This window comes from Ordospora pajunii (genome assembly GCF_021821965.1).
Source record: "Ordospora pajunii strain FI-F-10 chromosome Unknown Cg_12A, whole genome shotgun sequence".
NCBI lineage: Eukaryota > Fungi > Microsporidia > Ordosporidae > Ordospora > Ordospora pajunii.
This window is the reverse complement of record NW_026848135.1, coordinates 165715-189476: the sequence shown is the minus strand read 5'-3', so window position 1 is coordinate 189476 and position 23762 is coordinate 165715. Positions and strand designations below refer to the sequence as shown.

The 23762-nt window shown below is 44.0% G+C and overlaps 25 protein-coding genes across 25 annotated transcripts; 13 read left to right on the top strand and 12 right to left on the bottom strand.

Annotated features, from left to right (window-relative positions):
- Positions 1 to 134: 134 nt before the first annotated feature.
- HK407_12g18320 (myb-like protein) lies at positions 135 to 746 on the top strand (the record flags this gene model as incomplete). Its single annotated transcript, XM_060421782.1, has 1 exon — positions 135 to 746. The coding sequence occupies one exon, from the start codon at positions 135 to 137 to the stop codon at positions 744 to 746; it is 612 nt and encodes a 203-aa protein (XP_060276157.1).
- Positions 747 to 789: 43 nt separating this feature from the next.
- Positions 790 to 1182, top strand: HK407_12g18310 (uncharacterized protein; the record flags this gene model as incomplete). Its single annotated transcript, XM_060421781.1, has 1 exon — positions 790 to 1182. One exon carries the CDS (start codon positions 790 to 792, stop codon positions 1180 to 1182), a length of 393 nt encoding a protein of 130 aa, XP_060276156.1.
- A 119-nt stretch (positions 1183 to 1301) lies between these two features.
- Positions 1302 to 1997, top strand: HK407_12g18300 (proteasome; the record flags this gene model as incomplete). Its single annotated transcript, XM_060421780.1, has 1 exon — positions 1302 to 1997. One exon carries the CDS (start codon positions 1302 to 1304, stop codon positions 1995 to 1997), a length of 696 nt encoding a protein of 231 aa, XP_060276155.1.
- A 232-nt stretch (positions 1998 to 2229) lies between these two features.
- HK407_12g18290 (uncharacterized protein) lies at positions 2230 to 2826 on the top strand (the record flags this gene model as incomplete). The annotated part of the gene is made up of 1 exon (XM_060421779.1): positions 2230 to 2826. One exon carries the CDS (start codon positions 2230 to 2232, stop codon positions 2824 to 2826), a length of 597 nt encoding a protein of 198 aa, XP_060276154.1.
- Positions 2827 to 3039: 213 nt separating this feature from the next.
- Positions 3040 to 3417, bottom strand: HK407_12g18280 (uncharacterized protein; the record flags this gene model as incomplete). Its single annotated transcript, XM_060421778.1, has 1 exon — positions 3040 to 3417. One exon carries the CDS (start codon positions 3415 to 3417, stop codon positions 3040 to 3042), a length of 378 nt encoding a protein of 125 aa, XP_060276153.1.
- A 63-nt stretch (positions 3418 to 3480) lies between these two features.
- Positions 3481 to 4041, bottom strand: HK407_12g18270 (phosphate transport (Pho88) protein; the record flags this gene model as incomplete). The annotated part of the gene is made up of 1 exon (XM_060421777.1): positions 3481 to 4041. One exon carries the CDS (start codon positions 4039 to 4041, stop codon positions 3481 to 3483), a length of 561 nt encoding a protein of 186 aa, XP_060276152.1.
- Positions 4042 to 4134: 93 nt separating this feature from the next.
- Positions 4135 to 4827, bottom strand: HK407_12g18260 (uncharacterized protein; the record flags this gene model as incomplete). Its single annotated transcript, XM_060421776.1, has 1 exon — positions 4135 to 4827. One exon carries the CDS (start codon positions 4825 to 4827, stop codon positions 4135 to 4137), a length of 693 nt encoding a protein of 230 aa, XP_060276151.1.
- Positions 4828 to 4866: 39 nt separating this feature from the next.
- Positions 4867 to 5292, top strand: HK407_12g18250 (ribosomal protein S19e; the record flags this gene model as incomplete). The annotated part of the gene is made up of 1 exon (XM_060421775.1): positions 4867 to 5292. The coding sequence occupies one exon, from the start codon at positions 4867 to 4869 to the stop codon at positions 5290 to 5292; it is 426 nt and encodes a 141-aa protein (XP_060276150.1).
- A 79-nt stretch (positions 5293 to 5371) lies between these two features.
- On the bottom strand, positions 5372 to 6328 carry HK407_12g18240 (uncharacterized protein; the record flags this gene model as incomplete). Its single annotated transcript, XM_060421774.1, has 1 exon — positions 5372 to 6328. The coding sequence occupies one exon, from the start codon at positions 6326 to 6328 to the stop codon at positions 5372 to 5374; it is 957 nt and encodes a 318-aa protein (XP_060276149.1).
- Positions 6329 to 6416: 88 nt separating this feature from the next.
- HK407_12g18230 (uncharacterized protein) lies at positions 6417 to 7715 on the top strand (the record flags this gene model as incomplete). Its single annotated transcript, XM_060421773.1, has 1 exon — positions 6417 to 7715. The coding sequence occupies one exon, from the start codon at positions 6417 to 6419 to the stop codon at positions 7713 to 7715; it is 1299 nt and encodes a 432-aa protein (XP_060276148.1).
- Positions 7716 to 7812: 97 nt separating this feature from the next.
- Positions 7813 to 8619, top strand: HK407_12g18220 (Sad1/UNC-like protein; the record flags this gene model as incomplete). Its single annotated transcript, XM_060421772.1, has 1 exon — positions 7813 to 8619. One exon carries the CDS (start codon positions 7813 to 7815, stop codon positions 8617 to 8619), a length of 807 nt encoding a protein of 268 aa, XP_060276147.1.
- A 157-nt stretch (positions 8620 to 8776) lies between these two features.
- HK407_12g18210 (putative ABC transporter) lies at positions 8777 to 10675 on the top strand (the record flags this gene model as incomplete). The annotated part of the gene is made up of 1 exon (XM_060421771.1): positions 8777 to 10675. The coding sequence occupies one exon, from the start codon at positions 8777 to 8779 to the stop codon at positions 10673 to 10675; it is 1899 nt and encodes a 632-aa protein (XP_060276146.1).
- Positions 10676 to 10689: 14 nt separating this feature from the next.
- HK407_12g18200 (putative CHY-type domain-containing protein) lies at positions 10690 to 11739 on the bottom strand (the record flags this gene model as incomplete). The annotated part of the gene is made up of 1 exon (XM_060421770.1): positions 10690 to 11739. The coding sequence occupies one exon, from the start codon at positions 11737 to 11739 to the stop codon at positions 10690 to 10692; it is 1050 nt and encodes a 349-aa protein (XP_060276145.1).
- A 117-nt stretch (positions 11740 to 11856) lies between these two features.
- On the bottom strand, positions 11857 to 12675 carry HK407_12g18190 (putative syntaxin; the record flags this gene model as incomplete). Its single annotated transcript, XM_060421769.1, has 1 exon — positions 11857 to 12675. The coding sequence occupies one exon, from the start codon at positions 12673 to 12675 to the stop codon at positions 11857 to 11859; it is 819 nt and encodes a 272-aa protein (XP_060276144.1).
- Positions 12676 to 12736: 61 nt separating this feature from the next.
- Positions 12737 to 13561, top strand: HK407_12g18180 (xylose isomerase-like; the record flags this gene model as incomplete). The annotated part of the gene is made up of 1 exon (XM_060421768.1): positions 12737 to 13561. One exon carries the CDS (start codon positions 12737 to 12739, stop codon positions 13559 to 13561), a length of 825 nt encoding a protein of 274 aa, XP_060276143.1.
- A 163-nt stretch (positions 13562 to 13724) lies between these two features.
- On the bottom strand, positions 13725 to 14681 carry HK407_12g18170 (uncharacterized protein; the record flags this gene model as incomplete). Its single annotated transcript, XM_060421767.1, has 1 exon — positions 13725 to 14681. The coding sequence occupies one exon, from the start codon at positions 14679 to 14681 to the stop codon at positions 13725 to 13727; it is 957 nt and encodes a 318-aa protein (XP_060276142.1).
- A 99-nt stretch (positions 14682 to 14780) lies between these two features.
- HK407_12g18160 (putative methyltransferase) lies at positions 14781 to 15485 on the bottom strand (the record flags this gene model as incomplete). The annotated part of the gene is made up of 1 exon (XM_060421766.1): positions 14781 to 15485. One exon carries the CDS (start codon positions 15483 to 15485, stop codon positions 14781 to 14783), a length of 705 nt encoding a protein of 234 aa, XP_060276141.1.
- A 210-nt stretch (positions 15486 to 15695) lies between these two features.
- HK407_12g18150 (cation efflux protein) lies at positions 15696 to 16700 on the bottom strand (the record flags this gene model as incomplete). The annotated part of the gene is made up of 1 exon (XM_060421765.1): positions 15696 to 16700. One exon carries the CDS (start codon positions 16698 to 16700, stop codon positions 15696 to 15698), a length of 1005 nt encoding a protein of 334 aa, XP_060276140.1.
- A 119-nt stretch (positions 16701 to 16819) lies between these two features.
- On the bottom strand, positions 16820 to 17683 carry HK407_12g18140 (protein kinase; the record flags this gene model as incomplete). The annotated part of the gene is made up of 1 exon (XM_060421764.1): positions 16820 to 17683. The coding sequence occupies one exon, from the start codon at positions 17681 to 17683 to the stop codon at positions 16820 to 16822; it is 864 nt and encodes a 287-aa protein (XP_060276139.1).
- Positions 17684 to 17732: 49 nt separating this feature from the next.
- Positions 17733 to 18866, top strand: HK407_12g18130 (uncharacterized protein; the record flags this gene model as incomplete). Its single annotated transcript, XM_060421763.1, has 1 exon — positions 17733 to 18866. The coding sequence occupies one exon, from the start codon at positions 17733 to 17735 to the stop codon at positions 18864 to 18866; it is 1134 nt and encodes a 377-aa protein (XP_060276138.1).
- Positions 18867 to 18889: 23 nt separating this feature from the next.
- Positions 18890 to 19297, bottom strand: HK407_12g18120 (uncharacterized protein; the record flags this gene model as incomplete). The annotated part of the gene is made up of 1 exon (XM_060421762.1): positions 18890 to 19297. The coding sequence occupies one exon, from the start codon at positions 19295 to 19297 to the stop codon at positions 18890 to 18892; it is 408 nt and encodes a 135-aa protein (XP_060276137.1).
- Positions 19298 to 19355: 58 nt separating this feature from the next.
- Positions 19356 to 19643, top strand: HK407_12g18110 (uncharacterized protein; the record flags this gene model as incomplete). The annotated part of the gene is made up of 1 exon (XM_060421761.1): positions 19356 to 19643. One exon carries the CDS (start codon positions 19356 to 19358, stop codon positions 19641 to 19643), a length of 288 nt encoding a protein of 95 aa, XP_060276136.1.
- A 124-nt stretch (positions 19644 to 19767) lies between these two features.
- HK407_12g18100 (elongation factor Tu) lies at positions 19768 to 22320 on the bottom strand (the record flags this gene model as incomplete). The annotated part of the gene is made up of 1 exon (XM_060421760.1): positions 19768 to 22320. One exon carries the CDS (start codon positions 22318 to 22320, stop codon positions 19768 to 19770), a length of 2553 nt encoding a protein of 850 aa, XP_060276135.1.
- A 311-nt stretch (positions 22321 to 22631) lies between these two features.
- HK407_12g18090 (uncharacterized protein) lies at positions 22632 to 23453 on the top strand (the record flags this gene model as incomplete). The annotated part of the gene is made up of 1 exon (XM_060421759.1): positions 22632 to 23453. One exon carries the CDS (start codon positions 22632 to 22634, stop codon positions 23451 to 23453), a length of 822 nt encoding a protein of 273 aa, XP_060276134.1.
- Positions 23454 to 23549: 96 nt separating this feature from the next.
- Positions 23550 to 23753, top strand: HK407_12g18080 (uncharacterized protein; the record flags this gene model as incomplete). The annotated part of the gene is made up of 1 exon (XM_060421758.1): positions 23550 to 23753. The coding sequence occupies one exon, from the start codon at positions 23550 to 23552 to the stop codon at positions 23751 to 23753; it is 204 nt and encodes a 67-aa protein (XP_060276133.1).
- Between the last annotated feature and the right edge of the window lie 9 nt (positions 23754 to 23762).

The following is a 23762-nucleotide window of genomic DNA, read 5'->3' as shown; positions in this document are numbered from 1 at the left end:
GAGATATAAGGTATTTGTGAAAATTGTGAAATTCATTAATATGAGTGTTGATTAAATCGGAGTGGATTGTGCCAAATATATCACCAATTTAATTTTGAAAACAAAAGATATAAGGAGACGATCCCCGAGCATGCATGGCTTCTTTTGACCGTGCTATCAGTACTGCAGAGCCAAGTGGAAGGCTAATCAAGGGCCCGTGGAGGCATGAGGAGGATGAGAAGCTTGTTAAGCTTGTGAGTGAGTACTCGGCGAAGAACTGGTCGTTCATTGCAAAGAAGCTGGGCAGCCGTGTGGGAAAGCAATGCAGAGAAAGGTGGCACAACCACCTGAATCCACACATTACAAAGAAGCCATTCAGTGTAGAGGAGGAGGGGCTGATTATTGAGCTGCATCTGAAATACGGGAACAGATGGTCGGAGATAGCAAAGTATCTTCCTGGAAGGACGGACAATGCAATCAAGAACTACTGGAACTCGTCTATACAGAGGAGGAGTGAAAAGATGAGGCATGGGAGCATGTTCTGCACGATTGACGATTTCCATAGAAGCCGTGTGGTGGAGAAGAAGTGTATCGGAGGAGTAATGGTATCTGGCAAGGAAGGCGAAAGAGCAATGAAAACAAAGCGAAGCAGCAGTGTGCAGAATGTTGCTGGATACAGCAAATGCGATGCGGACGATGAGGATGAGTTTGACGAGGCCGATGAGCTCGCAAGCAGGGCGCTTCTGAGAATATGTATGTCTTTTTAAATAAATGTGTAATGATATGATACTTGTGTGCAGAAGCCCCGGGATGATTATATATAGAGTGATTGATCTGATTGTGCGCGAGGACACATTTAAGCTGTTTACAAGCAGGTCTGGATCGAGTGTGTTTGATGCGCTTGAAGAGGCCCCGAGGATCAAGACTGTGGAGGATTTTGAGAGCAGGGTCAGGGGGTACTTCAACAGGATCTTACAGATAGCAAGCGAGGACTCGCTGTATTTCAATGAGGCATGTAGAATGCTGAATTTTGCAGAAAGAGTGTTTAAGGAGCTAAGGGAGATGAGTGACTTTGTGATGGATAGCGGAATTAAAAACCCGATGGATGATGTGGTTAGGATGTATGAAGAGTCATTGAAGCGGTTTGTGGAAGATGTGGATGCACCTGTTGTTAGAGAGCATGCGAAGTTTATTATCTCATGAAAGCGGTTGCGGGTGTGAATGCATATGATTGGTATGGCTTCAAGAGCATGGCGCATGGCTGTATGGAGGACTTGGCAATAAAGATGGTATAATGTTTAGGTGTTTAAACCCCAAGCAAGATGGGATCTCAGGCAAGGTACAATATGTTTAAGATATTCAGCCCGGAAGGACGGATCAAGCAGCTTGATTACATTCAGCAGACAACAGAGCTTGGAAGCACAGTGATGGGGCTGAGAAACGCAAGGGCCGGGGTGTTGATAGCACACAATGAAAAAAGGTCCAAGCTGGCTGAGGTGCAGAAGAAGGTGTTTAGGATTGATTCGAAGACATTGTTTACGTTTTCTGGGATAACAAATGATGGGATGCAGATTGTCGATTACTTGATTGATGAGAGTGTCAAGGAGGATGTTATTAAAGGCAGAAAGCCGCATTTCATCAATGTGTTTGATGAGCTTCTCAAGGACACGTTTGAAAGAACAGTGATTGATGGAAGACGGCTTTATGGAGTTGCGGGGCTGTACATGACGGAATATGAGGGGACGATCAAGCTGGTTGAATTTAATCCACAAGGAAGTGCTAAGGAGGTGCATGGGATGAGTATAGGATGCAGGTGCCAATCGTCCAGAACGGTGTTGGAAGCGCACTGTGGAGAATACGAAAGCATGGGAGTTGAGGAGCTTGTACGGACAGGGATAATGGCGCTGAGGAACGCACATCCCGACGAGGATGCTCTCAATAATGAGAATGTTGAAATCTGGGTTATTGAGGTTGGAAAGGAAGCATATACTGTTGATTCTGGGATGTTTTTAAACTGAAAAGTAGATGTGCAGATGCGTGGATGCTTTGGTGCATGCATTGTGGCGTTGATTTTAAGTGTGTCCTTGAGAGAGTATGTGAATGCAGTAATAAACACAGTGAAATGATTTATACAGCATTGTTGGCGTCGAATGCATGTTGGCTATCTGTATGCACTTGCAGAAAATCTGCAAAACGTGCACTGAGATATGCGATATGGACAGCTAAATTTTTCAAAGGCATATATCCCTGATGATACCAAAAGATATACAGGCACAAGCACCTGATACATCCCCAAGCTTTTCAAGCGTAAGAGTTGTGCAGAAGAATCTTGTGTACATAATATGCATTCCACAGAAGTATGCATATGAAGATATTCTGTGTAGGAATGAATTCTTTGGGCAGTTTGGGATCATCAAGAAGATAGTTGTGAACAAGCGTGCATCTTCGCTGGAGTCAACAGCCAGTGCATATATTACATACAGCACAAACCAGGAGGCAAGGACATGCATACAAGAAGTTGATGAAAGCTTGCTGGATGGAAAGGTTCTGAAGTGCACATACGGGACAACGAAGTACTGCACATTTTACTTGAAGAATTCAATATGCCAGAATGGAGATTGCATGTATCTGCATGAGAACAAGCCGCAGAAGGATCTATTGACAAAGGATGAGATGTGCAATTCAAAGCATAAGCTTCATGAATTCGAAGCGAAGAACAAGAACAAAAAGAGAATAGGAAGGAAGTATGACCTTGACATCCTCAACGAGCTGTTTAAACACAAAACATCAAGAGTGTTTAAAGCACCGGACAAGATTCTGTTTGAGCCACTAGACTTCACAAATTGACTAATAAAAGAAGTATAATATTCTGCTGTTAGCTTTCAGATAAAAAGACATGGCCGCTCCTAAGCACTACACAAGGCCGCTGCTTAATTTACACGCCAAAACATGCTCCTTACGTCTGAAATGCTATCATACTTCAAAATTCCAAAAGATTATTTAATCAACGCCTCCGGCATTTATACACTCTGCGGCATACACAAATCAAAATTATTGCACTCAGCTAATCTTTCCGTTCATCTCCACTTTGCATCCCTTGATATATTTCTTCAGTGAACTGACAAGCCCTGTGCTGGTTGTTTTATCTCCTTGAAGCTGAATCGACAGCTTGTCATCAAGCACAATTCCTCCGCATCCCATTTCCTTCCTTAATGAGCAAAGAACACTCTCTCTCACATCCAAAGGAATATTCTCAATAATAGTCACCTTCTTGGCGCCTTTTTTCTGCTGGACTTTCACACGAACAATGTTTCTTTCTTCCTGCAGAATCCCTATCTCCCCATGTGCAGATATACTTCCGCACTCAAATTCGTTCATTCTCTTTGCATGGTCATTCACCTCGCATTCATTCTGCTCAGCAACGACATGTGGATCCATCCAGGGGTCGTCAATCATAACTTTAACTCTTACACAAAAACATTTCAAATCTGTTTATTCGGCTCAGTCCTCCTTAATCCTTTTGCTTTTCTGCTCCTCGCCTTTCTCCTTGACCTCCTTCGCCGACTCGGCCTTCTTGAACAGCATGTTCAGATCAAACGGCCTCAACACATTCCTATTCCATACATGTGCCATGTACAGAGGATTCAGGAAAAGACTCCTGATCGGCGTAAACGACTGCACAAACAATGGCTGCACAGCTTTGAACTTAAGATGTAGCGCACATACGACCAAAAATTGTATCATTGTAGACTTCTTCATCTTGTTAAGCTCAAGCATATCATACTGCCCATACGTCATCTCCTCCTCCTCAACATCATTCTCCTCCTGGAAAAGTGACACCTCCTTCCTGATCTTCACCATCCTGCTATCATTTGTCTTCTTGATCTTCTGCATTATGTACACAAAAAACAAAAGCTGTATCACATTCGACACCACATACACCACTCTCAGTGTAAATATCGCCTTTTCGCTCTGCAGCTGCGACTTCTGAAATATCCTCATAGACACTAGCGACAGCCCAAAGTTCAGAAACTGGTCTACCGATGCCATACTCATACTCATTTGGGGGTAAATATTTTATTGGTATATGTGCTCTTTGCTTCAATTAATCTCTCCTGTCCTTCATGGCCACAACAATTCGCATCTTATCATTCATCATGCAATCTCGCTATCATACACAATCGTTCCTTCCTGCATATCTTTGCTACACACCGTCTTGAGCACACTATCAATCACATTGTAGTTGTGTATAGTTATATACCCCATCACACTCATCTCTTTAATGCTCCACAAATACTCCAGATACCCCTCACTTCCCTCTCCACAGCACTTGCAATCAAAAATTCCTCCTTCCCTCACAATCCCTTCGTCAAATCTCAGCATCCGCCCCTCATCAACAGCTCTGTTGACAAACTCAGTTCCAAAAAGCATATTTCCATCATTCAGCATGCTAACAAACTCTCCAACACTTGCTGGCTCAACAAGTTCATTTCCATCAATAATCACCTTTCCATCAGCATATCTTGCATAAAAGTCAGGCTGGAGCGTATCAATAAGCCTTTCATACTGCTCTTTTCCAAGCTTGTAGTTTCCTCTCTTCGACACCAACGTCTTCGGCTTTCCTCGAAATCCAACACACACTCTTTCACTGCCGATCGAGCAAAACTCTCGTATTGTTTGGCCAAGCCCCTTATCATATGCAGAATCCTTGTACAGGATATCATCGGCATAGACCTTAATGCCCTTGCAAAGTGGCGGGAGTTTCCATGGCCAGATCACATGCGGAATCACACATTGCCTAGTGGTTATGAAATATGATGCCTGCACAGGGGATCTCCGCCCATCCATAATTGCTGCTTTTTGACATCCAGAAAAAATTACCCCAAGATGATTGCAGAGATCCATGAGGTTAGGCCAGAGAGGTTCAACAGTGCACTCAAGTCACATCTCAAGTCATCGTTCAGCAATAAGATAATTCCCATCAAGGACCACGACATCATGAAGACAGGCACAGGCAAACAGCAGGCGCCCAGTGAGGACACCTGGTACTTAACAAGAGTTGCATCCGTTATGAGAAAGATCTCTATAATGGGATCAGTGACATCCGAACAGCTTGCACAGATATACGGCTGCATGAAAAACAGAGGATGCAGGCCAGACAAGTTTGCCCCGGCATTCAAGGAGATAGGAGACTCAGTCCTTGAAAACTTGAAAAACATAGGATGGATTGCCTTCAACAATAATTCAGAGGCTGTACTGACTGAGCAAGGGAAAACTGTTGTCAAGGAGATCATTCAAAAGGTCCGTGAATAAACATTTTACTTATTTTCCAGGTTTACAAGTATCGGCTTATTTCAGAATTTCAAAGCACTTTTTGTATCTCTTATTAATTCTACAATGGCTTATTCACTATATAAATCTCTCCATCCATAGATGATCCAGCACAACTGTGCTCAAATCTTAAGACTGCTATTTTGCACCTGGCTCGGATCTCTTTCGCCTGCCGATCAAACAGTACCTTGCAGCGTGGATCCACGATAAACTGTAGCTCCTCCGGATAGATTGCATTGCAAAACACTAGAGGATAAGGTTCTTCTACGCCGATCCGCTTCTCATCGTATGCTTCTCCTCGTCCATCCTTCAGAACCACCCACATTATCTTCCTAACCATGTTATGCAAAAACGCGCGTGCCTTGATATCTAGATAATACATGTCGCCATCATCAACAATCCGGCATTCATCTATGCTTCGTTCATACAAAGCATTCTTGTCGGAATGCTTGCACAAGTAGTAGAAATTCGTCATCCCCTTGATTCTATGTGCTGAATCCTGCATCTTGCACATATCAAGGCCATCTTTGTGAAAATAATACCTGTACTGCCGCTGTATGCATGTAAACCTTGCACTGAAGTCATCAGGGACCGGCGCCCATCCAATCACACGAATGTCTTCAGGAAGATATGAATTCAAAATCAAGTCGTATCTGTATTCCTTGTGATCTTCATCGCCAAGCACATAGCTTCTGCTTGGATCAGCAATCCTCGACACAACCTGCACTGATGCAATCATTCCCACCGCACTCACCCCTGCATCTGTTCTTCCTGCATACACAAGCTTGCTTCCAAGCCCTGTTATTTCAAGTGCATTCAAAAGATATCCATCAATTGTCTGCTTTCCAAACTGCCTCGCCACACCGCTGTATCTCCTTCCGTCATACGATATCTTTAAAGCAATCATTCGCATGCAAACACCTGGAAACGCTTTTTTATGTGTTCGTGGCTGGTACAAAATTTCAATCAACTCGTCTTTGCCCAATCTCTGCAGATATTCGTAATAGTCACTTTTCATTCAGGGATACATCGCACATCTTTACAAAAACGATTGGCAAGCAGCAGATCTCACTTATAAATCGCATTCTTTGCAAGCCCTCACACAGATGCTTTTGTGGACAACTAGGCTGTACCAATACTTTACATTCAAGTCATTTACCCCGTTTCTCTCATTCATGGTTCCGTATCTTGTTGAGAAGAAGGGATTTTCAATTGATGAAATGCACAACAGCTTCAGCCCGCTGTTTTTCATCTCATCGACGGCCGTTTCGCTTGTCTCGTTCCTGATCATAGAGCTTCTGGGCAACAGGATGAGTCTTTTCGTCGACACTCTGCTTGAGATAATTGTGTACCTGATATTCATATTCATGCCGTTCAGAAGCACATTTCTTGTTTCGACTGCATATGTGCTTCACGGAGCAACCACGTCGTTTGGTGTTGTCATGAAGTCCATCCTCAGCTCCACGGCCGGCAAGAACGAAGACAAGAATGTCATTCTTTCAACAGCCACCAGCATCAAGACATTTGTGAGCGTCATTTCGTCTTGGCTTGGCCAGGACATCATCATGTGCGGAGGAACTCATCTTGTAAACATGTGTGTGTCTCTTTCAGGGCTATCCCTTGCACTGCTAACTACATTGACTCTTCCAGGCACCGGCCATAGAGTAGAGAAGGCAAAGTTTGTGGATAGCATCAAGGCACCGACACAAATGTGGAGCATGATGAAAGATGCATATGCAAAGGATGTGATTGTTGCATCAACACTGTCGTCGTCTGCAGGCATTCTTTACATATGCCTGTCCTTTTATTCAGCAGGGATCTTTCTTGAGAAAAGAAGCGGCATCGAAAGCAACACGAGGATAAACAGAATGATGTTTTTGATTGCAAAGCCAGTCCGCCTTCTTTCTTACACAATAATCAAGCTATTTTCGCTTATGGACAATTCTATTGTTTATGAACTGAATCCAAGCAAGGCCGTGATAATCCATGGATACATTGATGGGTGCTCGAAGATTCTGTCGTCTCTCATAGGCCTTCAGGTATCGAGGGTCGTTTCGAAAGGCATGTGCATTCCACTTGGGTTTCTGGCATCGGTAATCGCCATGGCATTTGCTTTTCTTCTTTGGATGTCATCTTCCATGTCGTGCTCATACATGTTCTACATTCTTTCGTTTATCGCGTCATCTATATGCAAAACAATAGCAAACATGGGCTTACAGAATGTGTGTGATGCAACCCAGTATAAGTTTGTTCTGAGCTTCAACCTGTTTTTGTCGTCGATCATACACATTTCAATCACGTGCTATTCCAAACGGCAACTCCTAACTCTGAGGTCTAAACTTATGGTTTATTTCTATGTAAATGTGTTTTTTATTGCGATTGCGCTTGTTTTATGGATGCATTGATGGCTTGTGCCAAGAATCGTATGAATTGCCTGTTTGGATTTATGCTAGATATTATGAATTCTAAAGCAGATCAAAAATTGCTGGGATACATGGGCTGATGAGCAAGAAAGATTCGTCAAGAATGTCGAGGAGCATTGGGATTGACTCAACGTTTGATGCTGATGAGTATGGAACGATGATGATGGATACTCCTGTGTGGAAATGCAGAGAGAGCAAAGACGTAAAGAAGGTTGAGCATGCAATCGCCAATGCAAATATTCAAAGAGTGCAATCGAGAGGATGGTGCCTATATGCATCTATTGTGATTCCATATGTCTTAATACTTGCTCTTTTTGTGAAAAAGCCTGCAGACTCTATGATGATGATTGGCTTGATGGAAGAGATTGATATTCTGAAAGCTGAGAATGCTGTTATAAATCAGCTCATAAAAGGCCTAAAGGAAACTAGGGAAGCCAACTATGCGAAGATTGAAGAAGGTGCAAGAGTAAGAGTTGATGAGCCTTCACAGCTGTATTCGTATGGATTCATTGGGCTCAGGAAGCATGCAAGTCCTGATGTGATACTTGGCGAAAGGTTTGATGAGGGAGAATGCTTGGCGTTCAGGGGCAGTAATGCCAGGTTTTCAATCGATTTTGGAGCCGAGATTGAGATAAGCAAGGTTGGGATATACCATCCGCTGACAAAAGATACAAGCAGTGCGGTACGTGAGTTTGAGGTCTTTATTAAGAATAATGAAGAATATCGCAGCATAGGTGTGTATGAATACGATACACATGTATGTGGCCTTCAAAAGTTCGATGTTGGCAGCCACAAGGCACTGTCGGTTGACTTCGTTGCCAAAAGCAATGGGGGAAACAAGAACTTTACCTGTTTTTACAAAGTGTATCTTATTGGAAATAAATGAGCATGGACTTATATTGAGAGTGTTGTTTATGCAACGCCAGATGTGTGCAATAATGCCAAACAGAATTTTGTACTTATAATTTAATGTGTGTGGCAACGAGGATTAGATTTACAGTGAGAGTATACGAAGTACTGTACGGACTTTGATAACCCATAAGATGGCAAAGAATGATGAAAAGACAAGTGTTACCCGACTGGCAATAGTTAATCCTGAGTTGTGTAAGCCTTCACAGTGTGCTTCTGAATGCAAGAAGGCATGCCCTGTAAATAAAACAGGGCGAGAATGTATTAGGATAGCACGAAAGTCTGAGATATCCGAAATCCTGTGTATTGGATGCTCAGCATGCCAGAAAAAGTGTCCTTTCAAAGCAATCACAATAATAAATCTTCCCACAAGCCTAGATAAGGAAATATCGCATAGATATGGAGAGAATGGCTTCAAAGTGCACAGGCTTCCGATTCCAAAGCCTGGAAAGGTTCTCGGACTTGTTGGGACAAACGGAATTGGAAAGAGCAGTGCATTGAAGATCCTCTCTGGAGAGATAAAGCCAAATCTTGGAGATTACAAGAATGTGCCCTCATGGGAGCGGATTCTCAACCACTACAAAGGTTCCGAGCTGCAAGGATACTTCAACAAAGTAATTGAGGGACAGCTGAAGATAACATCAAAAATCCAATACATAGACCGGCTTCCAAAGCTATTGAAGAGGAAGTTTGGAGTGGAAATCAAAGGCAAGCTGGAAAAGCTTACGCTGAGCGAGGATGTGAATGGAAGTGCAAAAGGCGAGCCAGATATGCCCGAAAGTAAACTACTTGTTATTGACGTAATAAATGAAATGGACCAGCGAGGCAAAAAGGAGCACTACATCGATGCAATGTGCCTCCGGAACATCCTCCACAGGGATGTTGAAGAACTGAGCGGGGGAGAATTGCAAAGGTTTTCTTTGGCTCTGGCATTTATGCAAGAAAGTGATGTTTATATATTTGACGAGCCGTCCAGCTATCTTGATGTCAAGCAGAGGCTGTCTGCAGCAAAGGAGATCAGAGGGCTCTGCGAAGAAAACAAGTATGTGATCGTTGTTGAGCACGACCTTGCGATCTTGGACCTTATGAGCGATCTTGGATGTGTGCTGTATGGGCAGCCGGGAGCATATGGAGTGATTACAACACCATACTCAATCAAGTCTGCAATTAACATCTTCCTAGACGGATACATTCCAACAGAAAACATGAGGTTCAGACCTTCGGAACTCAAGTTCGACATTTCTGAACGGCCCACGGATTCACTGGACAGGAAGAACCAGTACTTCTATGAAGCAATGAAAAAGACATATGGCGAGTTTTCGCTCCATGTCAGTGCTGGGGCATTCAATGACTCCGAAATAATTGTGTTTCTAGGTGAGAATGGCATGGGGAAGAGCACACTGGTGGGCTTGATAGCAGGTATTCTAAAGCCAGACAACGGTGAGGAATTTTCAAAGCTCAGCTGCAGTCTCAAACCACAGAAAATCCTTCCAAAGTTCAGAGGAACTGTCCGAGAGCTGTTATCTGCAAAAATCAGGTCGTCGTTCATCAAGCCATCGTTCATCAACGACGTCATCAAGCCACTGTGCATTGAGTACACATACGACCAGCAAGTGCAGAATCTTAGCGGAGGAGAGCTGCAGAGAATTGCAATTGCAATATGCCTTGGCAAGGAAGCAAATATATATTTGATTGACGAGCCCTCTGCATTCCTCGACTCTGATCAGCGGATAGCAATATCAAAGGTTATAAAACGGTTCATCTACTCAAACAACAAGATCGCATTTGTTGTTGAGCACGACTTGATAGTCGGGACGTATCTTGCAGACAAGGTGATAGTATTCGAGGGCGAGCCAGGGGTTTCCAGCACAGCAACACCTCCCATGGATCTTTTGAACGGGATGAACGCATTTCTTAAGAGCCTGGATGTTACATTCCGTAGAGATCCGGCAAATCTTAGGCCAAGAGTCAACAAGCCAGGATCTGCAAAGGACAGAGCACAGAAAGAGAGCAGCCAGTACTTCTTCTCCTGAATTAAATGCTTTTATTATTTGCTGTACTTCTTCTTATCCTTCTTGCTCATGGTGGCTTTATTTCTACTTCCCTTGCCACCTTCCCAGAACGTGGTTGATCTGTTCATTTTCATTCCGCAGGCACACTCCTTAGTAACGCCCTGCTCCTTTGAGCACAGCCCACACACCATCTTGTTTGCCATCTCATGGACGTGCTGATTGCCTTCATCATGGCATACATCACACGGATACAGCGAGTTGCAGCATGGAAACCGGAACCATCTGTAAGATCTCTTGTAATGCTTGCATGCACCGTCATTTGGAAGGGGATGTCCTGGCCTGACCATGTCGCCTTTCTTATTCTCAATCAGCATCATTTTTGTAATCTTTATGTACAGGCTTGAAAAGCATTCGTAGCACTTCATGCTAAACACATCGCCAACACCTAACTCGTTGGTTTCGTAGTTCATCTGGCAATTATCACAACTAAATTGGTATTTGCTTGTATCAAGCAGTATCAAGCTACATCCCCCTAGCTTCAGAAACCCTACAAATTCAGTGCAAAGCGTGGGAATGTATAACACATCTAGTCTCTTCATGCATCCAGCACAGTCCACCGACTCGTGTGCCCTAACCTTCCTTTTGCATCTATTGCACTCAACCTGAATATTAAGCCTTTCACACACTACAAAGCTCATGTTCTTATCAAACTCAATCCTTACATTTGGCACAACATTACGGTTCATTACAAAGCGATGACTCCTCGGTAGCTCAAACGGCCTTAGTACAACAGCATTGCCATTCTCTGCATCTTCGCATATCTCAGGACATTCTCCTTTGAAAAAAGTCTCAAGATTGTATTCTAAAAGCTGCACATACTTCTCAATGTCTCCTTTGAAGTACATCTCCATATTGCCTCGTATCGATGCAGGTATCATCTCGCTTATTATCCGAACCTTGTTCTGCACTTCGTCATACTCAACCACCACTTCATTTATGTCGTATATAAAGCTGTCCGGTATGTTCAGATACACATCGATTTTTCCTTCCTTTCTAGCTATCCTGTTCCCACTCATGCATCCCATCCAGGCCCATCAAAATTCACATTATATCCCTTCCCACAGGCACATTTCTGCTTCCATATCAAATACAATATTCGTTTATTTACCAAGTATCTCTGCAATGCACACCTCCTCCTCACTCTAATTATTGTTGCTGAACGCGCCAAAAAAATTGGTCCTCAGTGCAATAAACACAATAAACACTGCAATAACTATCAGCAGCCCGTAGAAAATCATCCTTTTTATCCGAGTGGCCCGGATCTGATATACCAGTGCAGACTCAAGATCCGCATTTGCTGCTGTTGTGTTTTCTCGTGCTGCAATCAGCTCGTCGTTGATCGAGTCAACAACACTTGTCCGCTTCGACACCTCCTGGCTGATCAGATTGAGTAGATCCACAATCTCTTGCACCATCTCCTCAATCTTCTTGATATTCTTCTTTCTGCTTTCTGCCTCCTCAAGAATACCTCGTGCCGAGTTTGCACCAAGCGCAAATGCTGATTCAATCTTCGAGCCATCGTCATCTCCAATAAACTCCTCTATTTCTCTTTCTGTTGCATCCGGCTTTGCAATGATGTACTGCATCCGAAACTTGTCTACCTCGTCTTCTCGGTGCTTTATCTGTGCCTCTCTATATCTATTGATCGCCTCAGTAAGCTTCTTCGACTGTGCATGCAGATGGAGATTCCGTGTCTCGCAATAAAATCCATTGCTCTTCGCCTCTCTTTCCATCGACGCAGTCTCATCTGCAAAATCATCTATCTTCTCCTTGATCCTCCTCGAAAGCGTCCTGAACCGCTCGTTAAGAACATCAATCTGGCTGTTGAGTGCTTTCTCCTCCTCTTTGCTCAGCACCGAACTGTTCTTCTGAGAACTCAAGTAATCTATGCTGTTTGTATACGAATTCAGTGTTTCTATGTCGTTCAGGATCCTTTTGGACTCCTTGACAAACTCCTGCATCTCCAGCAAGGCAGTACCAACATTTATTTTTAAACATTTCTTTAGCACATGCGTTCTTCCCATGCCAAAGATAATTGGTGCACACCTGTCAATAAGCAATGGAATCCATACTGTCCAAGAACAAATGGACTTGCTTGAGCTGGACACCTGTGCAATATTCCTCAAGAACCAAAAGCGGTATTCTTCCGCTCCACTCAGCGATGCAGCTGCACAGATGTTCCGTCAAAGCATTCGCCATCCAGAGATTATTCTGCCGCATTCTTCATACCTTGTGAATCTCGCTGTGGATTCGGCTCAAAAAGGTATGGAATGCTTTATCGATGATCTCAAAAGGTGCAATTCGCTGGGAATCAAGATGTACAACATCCATCCCGGAAGTAGTAAAGGAAAATGCATTCAGGCTGCGCTCGCCACCATCAGCAAAAACATAAACATAGCCCTGGCTGCTGTTCCAGATGTTATTGTTCTAATAGAAAATATGGCGGGGCAAGGCAATGTTGTTGCAAGCAATTTCGAACAGATAAGAGATATAATTGATGCTGTCGATGACAAGCAGCGTGTGGGCGTATGCCTTGATACATGCCATCTGTTTGGTGCAGGATTCGATATACGCACCGAAGAGCAGTTTGCAGAGATCATAAGGAGGTTCGATCAGACAGTTGGCATGCAATACCTTAAGGCAATGCATATCAACGACAGCAAACAGCCGCTTGGCTCTCGTAAAGACAGGCATGAGTCAATAGGAAAAGGGCTGATCGGATGCAATGCATTCAGATTCATCATGAATAGTAATTTTTCTGATGATATTCCACTAATTCTGGAAACACCAGACCAAGACATGTACAAGCATGAAGCAAATCTTTTAAGAGGCTTTATAAACATCTGATGATAAATACTACGGTTTCATGCCCACCACAGATTCGCTCATGGCATATGCCAATCAATACATCAAAGACTCTCTATCATTAAAATTTATTCTTCAGTAGCATCCGGTTCATATTCATGAACTCCACTTCAACACCGGATATGCTTATCCATGTGCGATCAGATCAATAAATCGCATTCATATCTCTGCCAAGGATGCTCTCGCATTGCCTTTTTATCTCTTCAGAAATCTGTCTTTCCGACTTTGTGCAGTCATTCAAGTACAAGCTCAACACATTCATTGCTTCGCTTCTTTCTTCGTCGCTTATTATCAAACTCAGGCGTTTGTAATCATCTACAGATAGGCTCTTTTTTATCCAGATGTCCTTTTTATCCGGAAACATCTTTGCAAACCGCGCCTCAAATGCCTTGCTATACGGCAATTCACTCGATGCTTTCGATGTGTACATAAACAATGTGCTTTCACTTATGCTAAATGCTGCAATAAACACATTCAGATTCGTCCTTGCCCTCATAAACACATTCGCAAGAGCCTGGTTAATCTCAAGATCAAAAAGAAACATCCGGTTGCTCTCGTTGACTATCACCAGCATCTGCTCATATAACAGAACAAGCTTGTCCGTTAGGCTTTCCCTCAGCATCAGATATGCAAGCGTCTTCACTATTTTCTTTTCAAATGTCTTTTTTGCAGAATAGAGGTTGTCCAATGACAGAACCATTTCTAATGGCGACAGATTCTTATTAGGTATCTTGTTTAATCTGAATATGTAGTCAGGAATCGGCGATTGCGTTCGTATAAACACACAGCAAGCCTCCTCATCAATCTGAACATTCAGCCATGCTTTGCCCTCTTTGCATACCTGATGCATTGCCTGTGTTATTGGAGACCCGCTTGGAATGCTGTTCATGCTGATCCTTTCTGCTCGTCCACTTCTGTCATAAAGCACCATACTTTCACCCATCGGCTTGGCTAAAAAACTCAAGTCCCGCACTGTTCTGTTCCCTTCAAAATACCCTGCATTCTTCACAGACGTCGTGATCATCTCTGGAAACAGCATAAACGAGAAAGTGCCGAGAAACAGCATCAGCATAAACTCCACAACCGGCCTGTCGTCTCCCATCAGGGCCTTCCCCAAAAAAGTATTTCAAAAGGAGCTTTCCAATCACTCCTGGCTATTCTAACAAAGGAGTGTCTCCGCTATTCCTCCTTAGAAACCCAATCATTCTTTATTCACCTCAAACACTCTTGAAAACACCCTTCCCGATTTCGCTCCTGCCCTGCCTGCCTCGTCTGTATCTCGGGAAATCATGCCAAACATCTCATCGAGGCTTGCCTCATCATCCGAAAGAGGTCTGAACATCCGGCTTGAAACAATCGTCTCATCCATGTATCTAAACAATTCCTCAACATCTGTGGATATATAAAGTCTGCCCCCTTTCATTAGCAAGTGCTCATACACCTCCATCATCTGAGGAGACACTACACGCCCCTTCCACTTTCTTTTCTTGAAGTGAGGATCGGGAAACAGCACGAAAACCTTCGACAGCTGCCTTGCCTCAAACACATTCGGAAGAAATATCATTGCGTTTGTCTTCATCACTCCTGCATTACATACCTTCAAACTGCTTATCATCGTCTTTACATAGCTGTACACCTTATCTCTTAGTTCTATTCCCAAAATACAATGCTCAGGTTTCTTTTCGGCAACCTTCAAAAGAAACTTTCCATATCCACAGCCTATGTCTACAAACTCAGGCTTCCTGGTAGCATTCTCCAGCTTTGTAGCATCATCGGATGCATCACAGCAAAAATACTTCTTCCAGTCTACAGATTGCGGATCTGGTGGAATGTCGATGTTGCTGTCCTTGAATGGATTTGCATGTGCTCTCTGCCTGTAGTCTCGTTTCCTGACGCTTCGTTGCATTCAGGGTGCATTGCAGCGCCGCTTCTTCCACTTCCATACAGCACAAGCATGTGTAATGCATGTGTCGGCATCATTTAATGTTTAGTGTGTGTACATCACCGGTAATCCCTTATATCGTTACACTCCGCTTGTACAAATCCTTCACACTTGTGCACACTGCAATAATCTCAAACACATCATAGCAATCATTTATTATTCCATCACTCCTTTCTACGACTCTATAGCATTTGGGATCTCTGATATCGATGGCTTCAGATCAATCGCCATGCCATCAACAGTAAATCCACCCTCTCCATAGAACGTGTTCGGTGTGTCGATCTGAATCGTCGCAATACTCACCTGATACTTCTCCTTCACTATCCGCCCTATTTCCGATAGAATGCTTTCATAGTCATTGATTAGCAAATCATCGGCAAGCACCCTCATCGAAACGGCCTTTTTGTTCATCGATATCGACCATGCATACAGCTCGACCACCCTATACACATTCTCAATCTCCAAGACATCCGTTTTAAGTGCTTCGGTATCAAGATCCAACGGTGCGCCCTCTGCAAGAATGTAGACTGCGTCCTTGCAAACAAACCCAGTTGATATCAAAACAATCACAGAGAAAAACAGCGTGCAGATCACATCCACGACCGCTTTCTCCGGATAGAAGTACGCCACCATTCCTGCAATTATTACTCCCACCGACTGTATGAGGTCCCCAATCACATGCACATATGTTGCACGGATGTTCAGGTTCTTGTGCTTGAGCCTGTGCTGGTACTCCTCATAGTGCAATACATATACACATGCACAATTCACAAAGAATCCCACAACGGCTATGCCAAAAAACATCCCTCCATCTATCTCTTCGGGATGAATGTACTTGTGGAATGACTCAATCACCAGGTATCCAACAGCAGCCCAGATGAGCCCAATCGACACCAGGGCGCCAATGATCTCAATCCTATGGTATCCAAATGTCATTCGTTTGTCTGAAGGCCACTTTGCCCACCTTAGCGAAAGCAAGCTTACGATAAACCCTAGAATGTCAACCATCAGGTGCAGTGAGTCTGCAAGAAGTGACAGGCTATTTGTTTTCCAATGTCCCCAGACCTCAAGCATCATAAATATCAGGATGATGACCAGTACCTTTGAAATCTTGCGGATGTCTGCATCGTTTGAGCATGTTGTGTGAGAGCAGTGTATCGAGTGCTTTTTGTTATGCATATTGGTTTTGTACTCATCCTGACTTTTATTCGTGGTCTGAAACCAAGATGATACTCCTGTAGGAGTTATGTGAATGCATGGAGTGGCTATAAGTACAGGCAATCGCAATTGCATTGCATTTATACACATTCGTGGCTGGTATGAAGTTCAGAGTCGAGTTTCTGGAGATGCAACCTCAGGTTTTTGTTTCTGCAAAGTGTTTGTATCGATATTCTGTTAGTTTTCATGAGGCATTTTCTAATGAGAGTCTCAAGATTTTTGTCACAGCATATGCTACTTGGCTGGAGCTTCGCCCGTAGGATTGACTTGTACAGCTCGTCTTTGGAATTGCCATGGAACGGCTTGCCTAGTACAGATAACTCATACAGTGAAACGCCTAGTCCCCAAACATCAACACTGTTGCTGTATACTTCTCCAGAGATGACCTCTGGCGCCATGTAGTACGGGGTTCCGACCACTTCGCCAGATGAGATGTGCTCACACATCTTTGCAAGGCCAAAGTCGCCAAGCTTGAATTCAAGCACTCGTTGGCTGCCAATCGGAATCATGTTGACGAATATGTTTGAAGGCTTAATGTCTCTGTGTGCAACTTGCATGTGGTGCAGATATAGCAATGCATCAGCTATTTGTGACATTACAGACCATAGTAGATAGCTTGTGGCTTTGTGCCGTCTGCTAAGCAGGTAGCTGATTGTCTCTGCAAGAGTGCCGTGGTTGAGGTATTCCAGGATGATTGAAACGCCCGAATGTGTTGAGAATGACTCGATGAGCCTTGTTATTCTGATGTGCGAGAGCATGGCCAGCATTTTTATTTCTTGCTCTGCATATCCTTTGCATGCTGCTGACACTGACTTGCACACAAGCATCTGATTTGTGCCATCTGTTGAGCTGAGCAGGTATGCCGTGCCATGTGTGCCTCTGTCGAGCTTTCTTACGAAACAGAACCTTTCCATCACGCATGACTTTGAGGATTCTTTATGCATTCTGCATCTGTAGAGTAAAGAGTAGTAATCTTATACATAATGGCATTTGATGCATGCCTTGATGTGTGCAAGGAAAGTAGACAGAGAATATTTGTTTGTATATTCAAACCATTTACATTCAAAACCTGTGTGCAAGAGGCAACGCAAGAAAACAGAAATACTGCATAGATACCAAGAGCTGAAGCTTGTAGTGCCATACCCAAGCATATTTGAGATTGAGGATGTGGCTTGTTTTGATCCTATTGCATACAATCGAGTAAAGGGACGCTGTGGAGTGGTTGCTGTTCCAGAATACTGGAAGTTGGGCTTGAAGAGAATGTTTCCACGTGAATACATGAAACCGAAGTATCTGGTTCCGGCAAGCATTGTAAGAACGGGGATTCCCGAACTGCGAAGCCTTATGAAGGAGCGCGAAGCTGGGATGAGTCTACGAGAAAGAGTGAGGGAAAAGCTGTATCCAAAGCTTGGGAAGTCCTCAGTTAATCAGCAATTGCTCCATGATGCGTTTTTCAAGGAGGAGGTGGTTGCAAGAACAACAAGATACGGATGTGTGTTTGATCCCAGGACCGATTACTTTGTACACATGTGTAGGCCTGGAAGAATAAGCCAAGAGTTGATGGATGCATTGGGAATGGACGATAAAACGCCGCCACCATGGCTCCTGGCCATGCAGAGGTATGGAATGCCGCCTTCATATCCGGATATATTGATACCAGGACTGAATTCACCGATTCCAGATGGATGCCTGTATGGATACCAACCGAATGGATGGGGAGAGCCCTTGCATAAAGCTGAAGAAAACGGTGTATGCCATGATGCTGAATATGTCTATGATCCAAACAATCAATATACAAAGCTAGAATACGTAGAATGTCCCGAAGAAAGAATCAAAGTGGATAAAACAACGCACATACAAGCAGATACATGCCTGAATACTGAAGAAAGTGGAACCACAATTGATACACCAGAGCATAGAGTAGCAAAGAATCACATGGATCATGAAACGAATGAGGAAGATGCAAATGCAATCCGAGCCAAACAATCAGACAATGCTAATAGTGTATCTGAAGCCACGGATGAAAGCGCTATTCAAGAACAGATCAAAACTAGAAATGAACAACAACACACAGATGCAAAGAAAGGCTCCAAGAATAAGAAACTTTATAAGAATATCAGATTCTGATTTGCGGTTCTAACACTCAGACATTACTCAGCTTCTGAATCCGAATCACATAGAGGAGTAACCTGTGCATGTTTTTCTTGGATCTTAAGGAAAAACTCAGACTTGCCATCTGCAAGCTCTTCATAAACAAATAAAATAGCCATTGCAATTCCATCAACATCATCATCAAGCTCTATACCTGAACGCTCTAGCTCATCCTCAATAAGCTCAGAAATGTAATCAAGCGACTTTTCTCTGCAATACTTTCCACATATCAAGTGGGCTGTGATTGTGCTTACGAGATGCTCAACAGTGTTTTGCTCTATTACGTTTTCAATCAATCTGAATAGAGCAGAGTTTTTGACAGTCACTGATACTCTGCTATGCAAGACATCGTTGTCCATGCAGGACTCCCGTAATGCAAAAATATTGTTCACAAAGAAGATTTGCATGGAATGTGGGTGGCCAGCATTGGTATGTCTTAAAACCTTGTGGTCGGAGGGGTAAACAATGGCGAAGCAGGACGCGCAGAAAAAAAAACTAACACGATTCCCAATATCCAGACTGAAGAGAATCATGCAGATGAATGAAGACATAGGCAAAATAGGCGCATCCGTCCCTGTTGTTGCAAGCAAGGCAATCGAGATGTTTCTTTCTGAAGTTGTAGAGCTTGTACTCAAAGAAGCAAAATCAAAGAACACATCCAGGATGTCATCTGAGTTCATCCTCAATGCAATAAGCACAGACCCGAAGTTTGACTTTCTCAGAGGAACAGACCAGCTCAAAGGTAAAGAGTAGATGGAATGCATAAGCATGCCAAGATAGCTGAGCAAGCATGTATTGCTATGCAAGTAACATACACAGTGCTGAATAATACGCAAAATGTCTCAAATACAAATAAACCGGAACCAACCTTTATTAATTAAAGCTTATCGAAGAAATCATCGGTTGTTGGCAGGATTTCATTCATCTTCTTGAGCTTCCTGACCTTCTCGACCGTCTTGAACATCAGAGAGTTGGGATCATTCAGTGACCCAGGAAGAATATCGTAATGCGAGAACGAAAGAGATGCACCAGCCTTTCCTCTTGTACCTGATTTGAGATCCTCATTGAAGTTGAACGATTCCCTCACAGGTAATGTTCCAACTATCATTGTTGTTACGTTTCCAGGAAGACTTATGAAATCCTCAGCAATCCCTCTCTTCGATGTAAGCACTGATGTCACTGCTCCCGAATATTCATCGGGCACTGTTATTTCAACCTTGAAAATCGGCTCATACAGCACAGGAGATGCTATAAACAGAAGCCCCCTACAAAGCTCCTTCACCGGCTGTATCAACTGGTTTGCTCCTCGATGGATTGCATCTGCATGCAATACTGCATCCTTCAACTCAAACTTCAGCCCACGCATCTTCTCGCCAATCAAGGGCCCTTCCTGAACAGCCTCCCTGAATGCACTGTTGATGTGCTCCTTGATCTCGTTGATGATCGAGATTCCTTTTGTCCCATCAATCATCAAGTTCTCAGGCGCCGTCTCCGGTGCATAGTACCATATCTTCTTGATCCAGTCATCCCTCATCTCCATCTTCTCTCGGAAGTTCGTCACTATGCTCTTGATCTGGTCTATCTTCATATTCCTCAAAAACTCAACCACCTTGTCCTCAATAGGCTCCACAGTCATGTATATCCTGTTGTGCTTGTTTGCAGACTTCTTCATCTTTGGCTCCGTCACTGCCTCTGTAATCCCTTCAAAGTACGTCACAAGCGGCTCATCGGCAATAATCGGCACCTTTGCATACTGCTCCTCAAGATCCTTCAGGCATATCTCAAGATGCAATGCTCCTGCACATGCTATTGTGTTCTGCCCCTTCTCGTTCCTCTCAATCAGGCACAGCGGATCAGATTGTGCAAGCTTCTTCAGTCCTTCACTCAGCTTTCCAAGATCCTCTGCTCTCTTGACAAACACTGCAACCTTCACCACCGGTGACACCGAAAACTTCATTGACTTGATATTGTATGCATCGGCTCTGTTCGTTATTGTCCCTGTCTTCTTCAGGCAGTCGTCAATCCCAACTATCCCAATAATGTTCCCTGCTGGACAGTCAGGCACATCCTTGTATCCCCTTCCCATCATCACCACCGTCCTAAGAACAGACTTGTTGTGCAGCAACGATGTGTTTGATAAATCATCAGACGTAGGTGCATAGCCAGGCTCCTGCACACGTATCTTCATCCCCGGGTATATCTTCCCTGAAAACACTCTCCCAAACGCCACAAATCGGTTGTCGTTCGACGGTATCATCTTCGACACATACATCATCACCGGTGCCTCATCTCCTCCATTGCAATCCCTGATCGCTATTGCCATCTCGTCATCAACGGGCCCTTCGTACAAATGGTCGTACTTCAGCTTCTGGCTCTGCAACGGCGACGGCAACTTCAATGCTATCTGCTCAAGAATGCAGTCCGCTGCCGGAAGCCATGTCCTCATCACGTCCTTGAACAGTGGCTTGCCGCTTCCGCTCAGTATAACCCCCTTGAAATCAACCTTGAAAAATTTCAGGTACTCCTTGATCCCCTCAATATCCCCACTGTTGCACATGTCCTTCACCTTGTATATCGGGTTCAGTACATACACAACAAACGGGCTCCTTGCCGGATCGGTCTTCATCACATGCTTCATCTCCGGATCAAACGGATCGTCAGATGTGCATGCAACATTGTGTGACCACAGAAACTTCGTGAGCTTCCTCTCTCCCTCAAATCCGCTCATCTTAAACTTGTCAATATAAAACTTTGCAAAAGACCTCAGTGTAAATCCCCATCCCTGTAGCCCCGAGCAGAACGAAATCTCATTCTTCTCAGGCAGCAGCGACTCAACCTTGAAGTTGTATCCCAACGAGCTCATCTTTGCATTGAACCCCTCAATCCGCCTCCTCAGAATCTCTCCAAGCTTGTCTTGCGGATACTCAAGCTCCAAAATCGCCCTGTCAAGCTTGTTAAGAACCAGTGTCGGCAGAATTCTCTCGTTCATTGCCTGCCCAAGAACCGTTTCTGTCTGCACACAAATCCCATCCACGCAATCAACCACAACCAATGCTCCGTCAGTCACCCGCAGCGCCGCAGTCACCTCACTGCTGAAGTCCACATGCCCTGGGCTGTCAATCAGATTGATCAGAAACTCAGTTCCATTTGTATCCCCCTTTACGGTGTACTCCTCAAGCACCTCCTTCTCAACCTGGAAATGCAGCGATATTGCTGAGCTTTTGATCGTTATTCCTCTCTGCTGCTCGTCTTCTCTCGAGTCCATGTACCTTCCTCCTCCTGAATCCTTCGACACTATCTTTGCCTTAATCACAAGGCAGTCCGTCAACGTACTCTTTCCGTGGTCGACATGTGCTATCACAGAAATATTCCTGATGTTCTTTTGGTTCGTCATAAGCTCGTGAACTTTATTGATATGAAAGTCCCCCATCGTGGGGTAATTTTTTTTTGTTCTGAAAACCTGTGCCATACTCCAAGCATCACAGGCACTTGCACATGCCACCGAGATATACATGCTACACCCACACGCTATACATGGATCACATGCAAACCGCATGCACAGCAGTGTGCTATGGATATCTATCATAGATGCGCACTAGTGGATGATTTCTCTGTGCTGGCTCATTGCCTGCTGCCTGCCGGTTTATCAATTATCAATGCATATGCCGTACCACTGGCATTGTTTATCGCAATGTACTGCTGTTACACCATGGCCATTTGTTTTGGCAAACGCTGCACCCCATGGACATACATAAGGACACAATACACAGCATTGAAGCCGACTTTAGCCAGAGGAGAATCGTGACAGCATCATCTGACGGCCTGGTTCGTGTGTTTTCAAAGGGCTCATCCGATGGATCTGACAGCCTGGCTCTTGATGCAGAGCTCAATGCATGCCTGGGCCCTGCTACAAAGGCAGTCTTTCTGGGCAACGGAGAGCTGATTGCATCTGCATACTTCTGCGGGAAGGTCATTGTTTGGAAGTCGGAAGGAGGCAAGTTTGTGAAAAAACTAGAGAAGCAGCTTCTTGATGGATCTGTGAATGATCTGGATGCAAGTTGTGCAGATGGGATGTTTGTATTATACTGTGCATGTTCTGACGGCAATGTTAGAATTATGAAGATTGGGAATGCACAGGGCAGCACTGATGTGGAAGAGGTGCTGTGCCACAGGTTCGGGGTTTCGTCCATCAGCGCAACAGAAAATGGGTTTGTGAGTGGCGGGATGGATTATTCGGTGGCTGTTTGGGAAAACGGCAAAGAAGTGGCAAGGATGAGAGATCACAAGGCTTTTGTCAGGGATGTAGCTGTTTGCCCAGCAAATGCATTCAAGATGTTTTGCATGGCTAGCTGCTCAGAAGATGGGAATGTGATCATCTACACTGGCAAGGAGGGTGGATATGCCATGCAAACAATAAACCTGAACGAGCCGTGCTATAGCCTCTCATGGAGCTCATCAGGATTCAGTTTGAGTGTGGGATATGGAGAGGCAAAGTTCAAGTGCTTTGTTCCTGATGCAAGTGGAAAGTTTAAGGAGGTTGGGCTAAGACGAGTTGAGGAATAATAAAGATATTTTCTGTGCATGCTTGCATATTATGATATCCATGCTTTTGCATACAGCAAGGCTTTGAAATAGGCATGATTTACAGCAATAAGTACAATGGAATACATGTTATCTTCTCAGTGTGGAAGGGATTCGATCAATGCAGAACACATTGGAAGCGTGAAAAGCGTTTCGAAAATGGTCAATCACAGCATGTTTCGTATGAGGTTAGAGAATCTTTTGAATGTGCTTGCGGCGATTGGGCATGGAGTGTGCATGTCCGAAACATTTTTGAGGAAATGTTTTATGAAAAGTATTTAAATATCCAGT